Source organism: Balaenoptera musculus, chromosome 12 (genome assembly GCF_009873245.2).
Source record: "Balaenoptera musculus isolate JJ_BM4_2016_0621 chromosome 12, mBalMus1.pri.v3, whole genome shotgun sequence".
NCBI classification, from domain to species: Eukaryota; Metazoa; Chordata; class Mammalia; order Artiodactyla; family Balaenopteridae; genus Balaenoptera; species Balaenoptera musculus.
In genome coordinates, this window is record NC_045796.1 from 82,944,975 (window position 1) to 82,960,401 (window position 15,427).

Here is a 15,427-nt window from a genome sequence, read left to right on the forward strand (position 1 = left end):
AAACTCTTCCAACAAAAAAACCCCCAGGACCAGATAGGTTCACAGGCGAATTCTATCAAATATTTAGAGAAGAGCTAACACCTATCCTTCTCAAACTCTTCCAAAATATATCAGAGGGAGGAACACTCCCAAACTCATTCTACAAGACCACCATCACCCTGATACCTAAACCAGATAAAAGATGTCACAAAAAAAAAAAGACAACTACAGACCAAAATCACTGATGAACATAGATGCAAAAATCCTCAACAAAATACTAGCAAACATAATCCAACAGCACATTAAAATGATCATACACCATGATCAAGTGAGGTTTATCCCAGGAATGCAAGGAATCTTCAATATATGCAAATCAATCAATGTGATACACCATATTAACAAATTGGAGCAGAAAAACCATATGATCATCTCAATAGATGCAGAAAAAGCTTTTGACAAAATTCAACACCAATTTATGATAAAAACTCACCAGAAAGTAAGCATAGAGGGAACTTACCTTAACATAATAAAGGCCACATATGACATACCCATGGTTAACATCATTCTCAATGGTGAAAAACTGAAACCATTTCCACTAAGATCAGGAACAAGACAAAGTTGCCCACTCTCACCACTATTATTCAACATAGTTTTGGAAGTTTTAGCCACAGCAATCAGAGAAGAAAAAGAAATAAAAAGAATCCAAATCAGAAAAGAAGAAGTAAAACTGTCACTGTTTGCAGATTACATGATACTATACATAGAAAATCCCAAAGATGCTACCGGAAAACTACTAGAGCTAATCAATGAATTTGGTAAAGGAGCAGGATATAAAATTAATGCACAGAAATCTCTTGCATTCCTATACACAAATGATGAAAAATCTGAAAGAGAAATTAAGGAAACATTCCCATTTACCATTGCAACAAAAAGAATAAAATACCTAGGAAAAAATCTACCTAAGGAGACAAAAGAACTGTATGCAGAAAACTATAAGACACTGATGAAAGAAATTAAAGATGATACAAACAGATGGAGAGATATACCATGTTCTTGGATTGGAAGAATCAACATTGTGAAAATGACTATACTATCCAAAGCAGTCTACAGATTCAATGCAATCCCCATCAAAGTACCACTGGTATTTTTCACAGAACTAGAACAAAAAATTTCACAATTTGTATGGAAACACAAAAGACCCCGAATAGCCAAAGCAATCTTGAGAGAAAGAAAAATGGAGCTGGAGGAATCAGACTCCCTGACTTCAGACTATACTACAAAGCTACATAATCAAGACGGTATGGTACTGGCACAAAAACAGAAATATAGATCAATGGAACAGGATAGAAAGCCCAGAGAGAAACCCACACACATATGGTCACCTTATCTTTAATAAAGGAGGCAAGAATACACAATGGAGAAAAGACAGCCTCTTCAATAAGTGGTGCTGGTTAAACGGGACAGCTACATGTAAAAGAATGAAATTAGAACACTCCCTAACACCATACACAAAAATAAACTCAAAATGGATTAAAGGCCGAAATGTAAAGCCAGACACTATAAAACTCTTAGAGGAAAATATAGGCAGAACACTCTATGACATAAATCACAGCAAGATCCTTTTTGACCACCTCCTAGAGAAATGGAAATAAAAACAAAAATAAACAAATGGGACCTAATGAAACTTAAAAGCTTTTGCACAGCAAAGGGAACCATAAACAAGATGAAAAGACAACCCTCAGAATGGGAGAAAATATTTGCCAATGAAGCAACTGACAAAGGATCAGTCTCCAAAATATACAGGCAGCTCATGCAGCTCAATATCAAATAAACAAACAACCCAATCCAAAAATGGGTAGAAGATCTAAATAGACATTTCTCCGAAAAAGATATACAAATTGCCAACAAACAGATGAAAGGATACTCAACATCACTAATCATTAGAGAAATGCAAATCAAAACTACAATTTGGTATCACCTCACACCAGTCAGAATGGCCATCATCAAAAAATCTACAAACAATAAATGCTGGAGAGGGTGTGGAGAAAAGGCAACCCTCTTGCACTGTTGGTGGGAATGTAAATTGATACAGCCACTATGGAGAACAGTATGGAGGTTCCCTACAAAACTAAAAATAGAATGACCATACGACCCAGCAATCCCACTACTGGGCATATACCCTGAGAAAACCATAATTCAAAAAGAGTCACGTACCACAGTGTTCATTGCAACTCTATTTACAATAGCGAGGACATGGAAGCAACCTAAGTGCCCCTCGACAGATGAATGGATAAAGAAGATGTGGCACATATATTCAATGGAATATTACTCGCCATAAAAAGAAACAAAACTGAGTTATTTGTAGTGAGGTGGATGGACCTAGAGGCTGTCATACAGAGTGAAGGAAGTCAGAAAGAGAAAAACAAATACCATATGCTAACACATATATATGGAGTCTAAAAAAAAGGTTCTGAAGAATGTAGGGGCATGACAGGAATAAAGACACAGACATAAAGAATGGACTTGAGGACTTGGGGAGGGGGAAGGGTAAGCTGGGACGAAGTGAGAGAGTGGCATGGACATATATACACTACCAAATGTAAAATAGATAGCTAGTGGGAAGCAGCCGCATAGCACAGGGAGATCAGCTCGGTGCTTTGTGACCACCTAGAGGGGTGGGATAGAGAGGGTGGGAGGAAGACGCAAGAGGGAGGAGATATGGGGATATATGTTTATGTATAGCTGATTCACTTTGTTATAAAGCAGAAACTAACACACCATTGTAAAGCAATTATACTCCAATAAAGATGTTAAAAAAAAAAACAATTTAAACAGGCTGTGGGGAAATCCACAGTATCCCTATATATTTAGACTTCAGAGAAGTCTTTTGATGAAATAAAAATTATCATTTTATCTCTGAGAGTGTGCACTTTGCCCTTGACACATGTAATAATCTATAATGAGATTATTTTATACATGTATCAAGTGCAAAGTGATTCTTCGTGACAAGCTGTTTTCTTTATAAGTACACAATCTCCCAAATTACTAGAGGTGATTTAGGCTAAGAGTGAAGTTTTAAAATAAAATATTGCCAGGCTGCAAAAAATGTGATCATTAATACTTTTCACTGGACTCAGTAAAGAAATATTTATGTCCTAGCTATCCTTAGGTCTTCATATCATATACACTAGTATTTTAGTCACTTTATTCACCAATTTAACAAACTAAGTAGACCTCATCATTATTCTATTGAACAAGATGGAGATTCCTTTTAGGAAAGTTTTATTCATCCTTATTAGTCTTTGCTTTCCTCTCATAAAAGCACCCCCTCCACACATCTGTAAATTATAATTTCTCTACGAAAAATAAAAGATCTCAGAGGAATAGGGAAAGAAATAGCAATCAAGTACTTTGCTTAATAGTTGTCTATTCTCTTTAACACAACTAAGACAAAATCTGGCTTCAGTTTCCTTGGACCAAAAAGGAAATTCATCATCAACCTCAATCAGCTAAGAAGCATTTTAATGAAATTTTGACAAAGTACTTAAACATAAATGGTAGATATATGCCTTCTAATCAAAGCGAAGATAATAATTGAAAGTGATTGTATTTTACAGGTTTTTTCATTCTATTTTTGACTGACAACCACAAAATCCCCCTGAATTCTTATTACAGAGTCAGTAATCATAACAAGCACAAATACCCTACCTGTATGGGAACAATCAATCTGGGCAGCCCTATGGGAGTAGCTGAAGTCTGCACAACACCAGCTTTATTTATGTACTTAAACTTTTATTCTTTAAAGGATTTTAAAATTACCTACATTTCAAATGTAGTCTCATCCAAAGTAGTGTTCATGAAACCAAAAGTGTGATAGTCTAATTATGTTTTTTTTCCTAATACAGTACATTACACGTATCCTCCATTTTTTAAAAGTTCCCTTCACTCCACTTTGCTTTTACGAAAGACCTACACTAGTACCTGTTTTCACTAAATGAAAGAAATCCAAAGAGGACTTTCACTTTTACAAAAAAAGGTGAGATGTGAAAATAGCGTTCCGTGCTTGTTTTGGAGTGAGTTGTTATAGAGGTAGTACACACCCAGAGCAGAGAGAGCGGCCCTGCCAAGCTCCTTCCCCAGGGTCTACACTCAGCATCTCAGCATCCAGCCACCACAGCTTTGAAATGTGTCTGTGGGCATCTGTGCCTTATCTGATTTATTTTGTGCATTCCTTAGCAAGATATGTCCAGAGGTAATTGTTTCTTCCCTTTATGCCATTTGGTCTTACAAAAGGTTTCATAGAAAAGCTCTATTTTCAGATAGTGGGGGAAACCGGTATTGCATTAAAATAATAGCCCCTAAAATGATCTCACGTACCACCAATGGTACAGGCAAACACATTTAGTGAAAATAACTACCCTATATAATTTTCAACCTGATTTCTTTTTCATAGAAAAAACTTATGAACATACACTAACATCAAGTTTAAAAACACAAGTTAATGTTCAACTTAATGTCAGGCTTGCTACCTACACACTGCAGTATGTAATCTAAACTTTAAAACAGTTGAACAGAGGCAGCTGAGTTGATATATTGAACCTGAACTACTCATTGTCTCAGTCTCATATCAGGAAATTGTAATTTACACCAAATGAAAGTGTATAGTATGTCTGCAAAGGACAGGCTGATGTAAGATTCCACTTGTCTCCTATCTTACTGAGTACACCCTCTGCGATTTCCAAGGCTGATAAGAGTTAAAGGTGACCTTTTACCCCCTTAGGGAGTGATTTCAATGCATGAGGGAGAAGAAAAGAGCAAAACTGTGGTTCAATATGACAACTCTGCTACTTGTGTTCTATAGAACAATCATTTTATTCTGAGCTCTTGATTTTAATTTGATCCATTCTCTCCACTAAATCAGTACATCCCATTCCTTCTGCCGTAAAGTTTCAAATCACCTGCCATGCATCCAATGGGTGATGAGAAAGGTAAGGCCCATTAGACTTTATTGTTCCTGAAGGCAGATGGATCATCCTCAAAACTCAAGGAGCTAAGAGGACAAATGAGTTTCATAATGATTTAAATTATGTTAAAATATCACTGTTCCCATGAACACAAACTACCCAGACTTTATCTATTAATATAAAACTCTGTAATGCTCCTAGATGTTCATTTTATTTTTCAATGAGAACTACGCATGAGCTCTTCCTAGCATGTAATTTCTTTGTGAAATATAGTGATTAACAACACTAGGTGAAACATTCACTTAATAAAGTTCACAGCATTGTAATAACAAACGATAGAAAAGAAATCATGGATTCTAACCACTTTGTCCTCCTTTGGGAAAGCATCCAAGGAAGCAGAGTAAAGAGAGAGGGAAAAGAAGAGAAAAACAAAAATAAGGCATATATTAATAAACAGATTTTAAGAAAGCAATCATGTGTCACTTTAAAGTATAAAAGCACAGGTAGTTTGAAAAGTAAATATTTATTCTTACCAAAAAATAGTCACTGTTCAATCTTTCGTTGAAAATACACATATACTGATCCTGCTATATGTTAGGTACAAAAGTTGGGCACTATACTTTCAGAACTTTTGAGAACTTGGATTATTAAATCTACATTTAAAACATTCTTCAGAAGGAAAACTTAATTCACTACCATATTTAGTCCACCTATTATTGAAAAGACATATTAAAATGCATAAAATTTGAATGAATAATTATATCAAATTACTCTTAAAATATTTATAGTTATGAATTGGAAAAATCTAAGAATGGGAACTGTTTGTAATAAATAAAAATGAGAAAAGAAATCTGTTAACCATTTAGCCATAAATTATCCCACAAGGAAGATTTATTCATAACAGGTATTTCAAAATTTACAGTGTCACAGGAAAAAAACAACTTTATGCAATTTTGTGTCCTTTGTCCAAGATTAAATATTTTAAGTTGTGCTTTGTTTCGTTTTTTGAATATTTTTTCCAAGACTGAATGGGTTTAGTAAAGGTGGATGAACTACATTAGGCCTGCTTGTCTGCTCAAAAGCATAGGTACCTCTTAGCTCAATTTCCTTTAAACCCCTCTCCTGTTTAAAATATGAGTTTGATTCTATGTTATTGGCTTGCCTCAAACCTATAATGTGAAGTTAAAAGCATTCAACAGCCATGGGCACTCAGCCCATTTGCACCCTACCGTTCAGGGTCAGCACCCTTTCAGACTGGACAGTACCCTTACCGCATGAGTTGTTAAATATTTTGAATATTTTGAATACTATCACAGGTCTCATTTGCCAGAATTCATTCCAAAAGAGTGTGTTCAAGAACTAAAGAAGGGAAATTTAACAAATAGGTCCTGTGCACTTTTTATGCACCAGACACGATCTCAATCCAAGCTTGTTCTAGAAAGGTTTTAAGGTAGCATACGAGATAAACTAAAACTCATAACTTTTAGGAGGAAAAAAGAAAAATTATGTGGCCATAAGAATGGAACATAAAGAAAAATTAAAGATGCATAGATTTGAATTGTTTTAATTCTCATAACAACCATATGCATTAATTATTACCATACAGTTTCATAGATAAAGAAGCTGTTGTTCAGAGAAGTTAAGGCTACAAAGAAAATAGTAAGCTCATCTTAAGTTTAATAATGCACCTATTTTACTAAATGTCTTAATTCCCCTGCAAGAGATTTTAGAATAATACCCTACTTACAACTCAAATACACTACCAAAGAATACAATGTTGATGGGTAGGTTCACTTTAATTTTAACAGTGATTTTCCAAATTAGGAAGATATAAGTGTAAACCACCACCCTCCCTCCCGAAATTAAAATTTTGACACACTCTTTAAATATCCACATAATTTTCATAAGACTTAGCACTCCTTTCTTTTTTTTTTTTAACATGATAGCAAATTTGAAGTTACTCTCACAGAGGCTAATTATTGCTTTATACATGATGGCATTGGGTTAAGTTTAATGGCACACAATCTACCTTGATTTTACCTTCGTTCAGTCTGAAACATCTGTTGCAGAAACTCAAGGTAGGTTGTTTTGTTCTGCTTTTTTTGTATAAGAAGAATTGGTGGTAACACGCTTCAAGGGTTTCATAATTCATGATACTAAATCTACATTAACTACTTTCTTCAGAAAATAAACTTACTCCCATAGGTAATCTGTTGGTGTTGAATGGGAATCACTTATCGAGATACACACATACAGAAAGCATCTTTTATGAATTATCTGCATCGCTCGTCCCCTGCTCTGGTCACGGGGGAGGCGGGGCGCATCCACCTGTGCGCACCGTGGGCGGCTCTACTCACGTTGTTGGACCGCAGGGACACGCGGCCCCCGCAGCGCGCGCAGAACTTGGTGCTGCAGTAGGAGCACAGGTGGCCGCAGCCATCCGCGAACTTGGTCTTGTGGCAGATGCCGCAGGTCGGAGCATCGTCTTTGTGCTCACCCTGGTAACGCCGTGCTTCTTCCCCTATTTTTCTCACTTGTTCCTTATAGCTTTCGAATTGTTGATGCAATCTCCTGGGCAGAAGAGAAAATGGGAGCAACTAAGGGAATGCTGGAAACGGGAGCAAAAACACTTTTTCGTAGCAGAAGAGACGTCTAGCTTTTGAACCTGAAGCAAAACATACAAAGCCACTTTCCCCCCTAACCTTACCACCAGAGGTAAGAAATGTATTAGCCTGTCTTCTATTAGTTGCAATAGTGCTTATTAGCACTGAACCGTATATAAATAGACTCTAAATAATCATTCCATGTAATTTCCCAACAGTGGAATTCCTGTATCCACTCCATACCTCTGCTTCTTTGACAGGTGACTTCCAAAGTATTTTTGACTGGTACTCAACATCTTACAACCACAATCATGTGTATATAAGGCAAACGTTATACAAGATTCTTAGCCTAACTCTATAGAATGTGCTCTGGTATTTTCTGTCTTATTCTGTTTGAAGTTTAATACAGATTACTGTTTTTAAAAAGTTTGTCACAGTAAATTGGTCCCAAGACCCATGGTTGAAGCATGATGCATACTTGGGAAATGACTATTTTAAACTACATTGCTAGGCAAGCTGTCTTCCACGAAGTATCTTCCTTCACTTCCATTCCTGGAGACATTTGTGTGGCATCAAGTATTCCACACAGCACACAGACTGGACTGTTTACATGTATATACCTATATGTGTGTGTATATATATATGTTACAGTTGAGTTAGCTTAGATCTGTCGCATCACATTACAAATTCTAAACCATACCGTGCAAATATTCAGATTTTTACATGTCCCAGTTTTGCTTGATCTCTCCCAGGTCATACGTATGAGAGTTGCTATTACTCTTTATTGGTAACTGCTGGACTTCGGGCAACTACATTTGTTGAGGCAAAGCATTTCCCCAAGAACATTCACACTTAATATGATTGAGGTTTCCTTCCCTCCCCATCAGTCCAAACCCTCTCTCTCAAACTGCTACAAACAGAAATGGTTCCATGTTCTGTACAGAGCACGGTGACAGCCGGTGATTCTCCAGAGAAAGGAAGCCTTCATTTTGTTGATGAGAACTAAGAAAATTGTCCCAGGCCTAAGAGTCATTGGCTCTTACACCAAAAGAGAAACTCGTGGGAAATGTCTGAGCAGATGTATCTGTGTATCTAAGCTCGTTTGCTGGATGTGAGTTTCCGCAGGATCAGAGAACACACGCGCTATTGTCAGTTAAGGCAGTTAGCGTGACGCTCCACATCTATGATAACTGTGGGGAACTGGGACTCCCTGGAAACTGCATCCAATAAGTGAAGTCCAAGCACTGCAGTGTTTGAAGTACTGGGATTTCATTATATTTTCCTTTTAACATCAACAGCTTTTGAGCAGAACTTTAATGATTACTTTAAAAATTCTGAAATCCCTTTCCTGCTTTGACAACTGACACTTTTTTCTATTTTAATTCTCATAATTAAAGCAAACATAGCTGCACTAGCACATAAAGTAGTTTAGAATCTGAAACCCTTCCCAGTTTAAAGGCCAGCGAATTTCAGTTCAGAGAGGATATTGTGATATTTTATTTAATGCATGCAAGAATATCTGATCAATTTATTGAAGAGTTGTTTGACCCATTCCAAAACGCTGAGCAGACAGGGAGTGCATGAATAAATATTTATTGGGAGAACCACCAAGTCAAACATATTTAAATAATATATATATATATATATATATATAAATGAGAAGGAGAAAGCTAAGCTAAAGAAGAAGCTTCCCTATAAATGTATAATGACACAGAACATGTTTTAGTTTGGGTGCTGGCAAACTTTATGGTAAAAGGCCAGTTTGTAAACATTTCAGACTTTGTGGGCCAGGCAATATCGGTTGGCAACTACTCAGCTGTACTGCTGTAGCAGGAAAGTAGCATAGACAATATGTAAATTGTAAGCATGGCTGTGTTCCAATAAAACTTTATTTACAAAAAAAGATGGTAGGCCAGATTTAGCCTGTGCACCTGGTTGTCAACTCCTGATTTAGTATATGATTTATACTAAGGCATAACAGCTTGAAAATCAAAGTCTTTCTGACTTTTAAAAATTCAAACATAAAGGACTTTTATCCATCCTATGGGGTCCAATCAAAAGGCATCTGTTTCAGGAAACCTTTGTACAATCTATTTGTGCAGGGCACTGAGCACTGAGATGAAACCTTTCTCTAAGGCAATCTCATAGCGTTTCCTCTGGTCCCTCACAGGCTACTTAATATTATTTCCACCATATATTATTACTGTTTCTGTACATGGCACTTCTCTTCTACCAAACAGTAAATAGTGTTAGAAATGTACAGTTCAGCCAGCTAAAAAAAAATACATCCCCTTAGTAGTAGCCGATACGTCTTTGCTGAATGGAAAAGTCATATATATATAAATATATTTTTTAGTTCGTCTTGAGAAAAAACAAAAACAAATGCGTTTATACTGAAGACTAAATATCCTGGAAAATCTTACTGCCAAAAATGCTAGAAATGCTGGATAAAATATTTAAAAGGATAACTTATAATTCATGTTTGAGCTGAGGAGAGAGTATGGAGTTCCTCTAAGGAGAAATATGAAATGGGAACAGTAATTCCGAGATGACATAGCTCTGAAGCCGATGGCTGCCCTGGGGACATGGACGGAGGCTCTGTGAGCAAGAACTTCAGTTTTAACTTTTGAACATGTGACTGAAAATAAAAATTCCAGTTAGGCAGCCACCAAAAATAACTGAAGTACAGTGTATAACATCCAAATCGGGAGATAGAAAAACGCGGAATGAGAAAAAAGTCAATCCGAAGAAGATAAGAATTGAAACAAACAAACACAGACAATTAGAAATAGAGCCTGTGATGGCAGAAACAATGCAACATATCAGGAGTCACAGTAAGTGTAATGGACTACAGCATTATGAAAAGACAAAGTTCATCATGTTAGACTTAAAAAGTCAGCTAAATGAGGTTTAGAAGAGAAATACCCAAACTATAAAAGCACAGAATGTTTTAAATAAAATGATGGAAAAAGTATATACCAGGGCAAGAGTAACAATAACAAAACAGCAACAACAGCAAAACAAAACCGGTGTAATACGTAAGGCAAAAAGCATTACTTGAGATAAAGAGGGTGTTACTATTAAAGAAGTGTTCATTTCATGTTGTATGTGACAATTCTAAACTTGATTGCATATAATAACATATAAAGCCAAAAAATTGATAAAACTATTAGGACAGAGAAATCTGCCATCAGAGTAGGATATTTTTACACACCTCTCTCTGTGTGCTTGACAGATCAGACAGATCAAAAATAAATAATGATAGGGAGATTTGAACAACACAATGAACAAGTTTCTATACGTATATGTATACATCTGTCCAGTAAACTAAACTTGTTTTAACTTGTTAAGTGCAGTAAACATACTGAGCAATAAATGTACTCAACAAATAAATATTTTTTCATGGAGATATGAAATTTTTCCAGCTGTGGGCCTCAAAAGTAATAGAAATGTTTTATTTCTTAAGCTGTATGGTGAATGTATGATGTATGTTTTGTTCTTTTTCTTTATGCTTTACATTTATGTTACATAATACTCCTGTATGTATGAAATATTTTATATTAAAAAGAAGGAAAAATTTAGTTCTATCTCATTAGGTATCACTGGCTAACAAATGACTGCTATTAAAGAATTGAAAAAGTGAATGTATTTGACAGCATTAAAATCTACAGAGGAGTTGACCATTTATGGAACCTAATTTTAAGAAGAAAGGCATATGTTGAACCACATAATGACTTTATGAAGTAGACAGTATTATTATTCCTTTTTTATTGAAACTAATTTTGTTTGGGGCTTTGCTTTATTTTCTACCTGAATATATCATTCTAAATTTGCATACTTTAGTAAAAGCATGAAATTAGGACATTCTCTAACACCATATAAAAAAAATAAACTCAAAATGGTTTAGAGACCTAAATGTGAGACCAGATACTATAAAACACCTAGAGGAAAACGTAGGCAGAACACTCTTTGACATAAATCAATGCATTATTTTTTTGGATCCATCTCCTAAAGTAAAGGAAATAAAAGCAAAAATAAACAAATGGGACCTAATTATACTTAAAAGCTTTTGCAAAGCAAAGGAAACCATCGAGAAAATGCAAAGACAACCTACTGAATGGGAGAAAATATTTGCAAATGATATGACTGATAAGGGGTTAATATCCAACATATATAAACAGCTAATACAACTCAACAACCAAAACAACCCAATTAAACAATGGGCAGAAGAACTGAATAGATATTTTTCCAAAGAAGACATACAGGTGGCCAACAGGTACATGAAAAGGTTCTCAACATCACTAATCATCAGGGAAATGCAAATCAGAACCACGATGAGATATCACCTCACACCTGTCAGAATGGCCATCATCAAAAAGAACACAAATAACAAATGCTGGAGAGGATGTGGAGAAAAGGGAACCCTTGTACACTTTTGGTGGGAATGTAAATTGGTGCAGCCACTGTGGAAAACAGTGTGGAGGTTTCTCAAAAAACTAAAAAATAGAGCTACCATATGATCTGGCAATGCTACTTCTGGGTATATATCTGTAAAAAACAAAAAAACACTAATTTGAAAAGATACATGCACCTTAATGTTCACAGCAGCATTATTTACAGTTGCCAAGGCATGGAAGCAAGCTACACGTCCATCAACAGATGAATGCATAAAGAAGATGTGGCATATATACAATGGAATATTACTCAGCCATAAAAAAGAAAGAAAAATTTCCATTTGCAGCAACATGGATGGACTTGGAGGACATTTTGCTAAGTGAAATAAATCAGACAGGGAATTCCCTGGTGGTCCAGTGGTTAGGACTTGGCCCTTTCACTGCCAGGGCCTGGGTTTAATCCCTGGTCAGGGAACTAAGGTCCCGCAAGCTGCGTGGTGTGGCCAATAAAATAAAATAAAATAAGTCGGACAGATAAAGACAAATACTGTATGACATCACTTGTATGTGGAATCTAAGAAATACTACAAACTAGTGAATATAACATAAAAGAAGCAGGCTCACAGATATAGAGAACAAACTAGTGGTTACCGATGGGGAGGGGGGAGGGGAAATACAGGGGTAGGGGAGTGGGAAGTACAAACTCTTGGGTGTAAGATGGGCTGCAAGGATGTACTGTACAACATGGGGAATATAGCCTATGTTTAGTAAGAACTGTAAATGGAGTGTAACCTTTAAAGATTGTATAAAAATTAAAAAATTAAAAATAAGTACATAAATAATTTCACATACTTCAGATCTTATATTGAGCTCACACAAAGCATGAGAATAAATGCAGATTCAACTTGCAAAGGAAAGTGTTTCTGGACTCAGGAAAGCGCTCACTGGGAGGAAATGTCCATTTTCGATTGTGGCTAATTGATGGTATGTGAACAAAGCTGACTGTGGAAAAGCAAAAGGTCTGCCGATGAGCTCAGTCATGATGCTTCTACAGATGCTATAGTCCCACTCAATTCTACTTCCCCTCATTTCTCAGCTCCTCTATGGTATTTATTCCCAAAATTGACTTCAAGCGACTGTGCCCCTTCTGAAAGACTCAAAAAGCTATTTTGGTGACTTGGGAACCCAGTGATGGTCCGCTAAGTGCTGGTACAACTTAGACCGTGGCGTCTCCCAGGCCATGCTAGGTGCACGGGAAGCAATGACTCTTTCCCCAGAGGCCACAGCAAGAGAGTTGGTGAGATGAGGCTTCTTGATTGGGTTCTGAGAGTGAGGTCTCTGGTTCTCACTTTCTCCATGGGATGCCTTAGAGGGGCGTTCTCTTCCAGTCTCACCAAAAGTGGGGAAAAATCCAGCCCACAGAGCAGTTCCTAAGGACGAGAGCCACCAGAGGACAGAGCTCTCCTCCCAGAAGGATGTGCCCAAGTGCCTCCCCCCACAGGCATCACTCCAGACCTGGCCAGGACTCACATCCTCCTGGATGCCACGTCTTGGTGGTCTGGACACATCTGTACCCTCTTCTCATGTGCATTTAAAATTCTTTCTTGGTTCCAGCAATGGGCCATGTTCATATGACTGGTTTGGATATCACCACAGGGAGCAGAATGAAAGAAGCAAGATTGTGCTGTTTCTCGGCACAGAACTCATGTTACATCCTCACACCTCTTTCTTCCTGGGCTTCTTCCTCTACCTATAGACAGGACTCCCTTATTCTGCAATGAAAGAAAAAGCCCAACCCAAGTCCCCGTCAACCTCTCTGACTTATTTCCCAGTGTACTCCTCCTTTTTACCAGCAGAAATTATGAAAGAAAAGCAGGAGGGAAGGCAGGGAGGGAGGGAAGAGCAGCCTTCATGACTCCCACTTCTTCAAAATCTACTTATTCCATAACCCTGTGCAGTGCTCTACTAAACTATCTCTTAAAAAACCAACCTTCATGCCCTTTTCTCAATCTGTATTCCCCTCACATCACTCTGATATCACTCACTGTCAAGATGTTGTCCTCATAATAAAATTTGCTTTTGCAATCAGGATACTGGTACTGAAACCATAAATAGTATATTTATTTTTTGTATCTGATGTTTTAATGCTTTAATCCATATCAAATATGTGACAGTGTTCTATTATGAATAATGCATGGAAATTCATATTTGACTATATGGTATTACAGTAAATGCAGGACTGCAAATGTACAATCTTTTTGTGAAATTTATCTGTACATTTCAATTTTAGAATTAACAAGATATTCTTATTGATTAGCAAGGTTGACAAAATATATGATCACAAATCTCTGATTTAAATTTTCTACAAAGAAAATGGAGAGCATTCTAAAATATGCAATGCTATCAGAAGAAAAGCATTGATATAGAAACCTTGGTTTTCTCCATGGATGTGATTTTTTTCCATTGTTTCACTATGTAACAATCATTGTATTATTTTAATATCTGTACTCATTTCAAGAAACTCCAAGATTCCAGTTGTAAACAAGTTGTTTGGGTGGTTAATGGCACATATTTGAAGGAAATAAAGATGAATGCCTATAAAACTAAATATCATTCTCTATACATCTAAAGTATAAATATCATCCTGGGAATTCCCTGGTGGTCCAGTGGTTAGGACTCTGCACTCTCACTGCCAAGGGTGCTTGTTCAATCCCTGGTCAGGGAACAAAGATCCTGCAAGCCACTTGGTGTGGCCAAAAAATATTTTCCAAAAAAACTCAAAAAACAAAATATAAATATCATCCTATAATGCAAAATAAATCACTTAAGTGGGAAGTTATTAATAACATCCTTACCAGTTAATGCGTATTTGTTGATCACTTACTATAAATAGGGTACACAGACAGATGCCGAGTGACTGGTGATGGAGGGGATGAAGAGGAATCTCTGTAATTGACACGGCACCTCATTTACTTCTGTTTTGTGTTTCTCCTTCCTCCACCCCCAAAGAGGTCAGAAGCTAGAGGACCAAAATCCCACCTTTCTTCTCGGCTCTCCTTGGCGAAGTCTAGGCTACATTTTTCTGCAGTAGGAGGGAATAGGAACCAGTGCTTTGAAGTTTCAAAAGCCAAAGTTACAGGTCCCGAAGGAAGGTGAGGGCTTTCCCCAAGAGGAAGGGAGGAGCAGATACCAGAGCAGTTTGCATGTAGCACCTGAGATGGAGAACTGCTTTGGGACGTACATACAAGGGTACTGAGAAAAGCAAGCATGGTCTCTATTTCCTTTCCCAACCTTGGCACAGAACACATACAACAAGGCACGATCAAGGGCCCATGCCAATAGTGATGGGGAGGTTAAAGCCAGGAGAGTTCTTCTGAGAAGGCTGGATTGCTTAAGTTCCTCCAAAGACCTGGGGGACGTACAGGAGGGAGCCGTGACAGTGACCGAAATTAAACATTGGCTAGCCTGATACGCTGAAGGCTTGCTT

At 37.0% G+C, this 15,427-nt stretch overlaps 1 protein-coding gene across 17 annotated transcripts in view; it reads right to left on the reverse strand.

Moving 5' to 3' along the window:
• Nucleotides 1-15,427, reverse strand: part of RIMS1 (regulating synaptic membrane exocytosis 1) — a 474,848-nt gene that overhangs the window by 273,885 nt on the left and 185,536 nt on the right. For 16 of the 17 annotated variants that reach the window (XM_036871544.1, XM_036871559.1, XM_036871558.1 and 13 more), the window contains exons 3-4: nucleotides 7,301-7,514; nucleotides 5,305-5,316 (exon numbers count right to left, since the gene is read on the reverse strand). In XM_036871544.1, the coding sequence (XP_036727439.1) occupies nucleotides 5,305-5,316; nucleotides 7,301-7,514 (226 nt within the window). The remainder of the gene's footprint in view (nucleotides 1-5,304; nucleotides 5,317-7,300; nucleotides 7,515-15,427) is intronic. The other variant, XM_036871543.1, reaches the window with a different exon arrangement.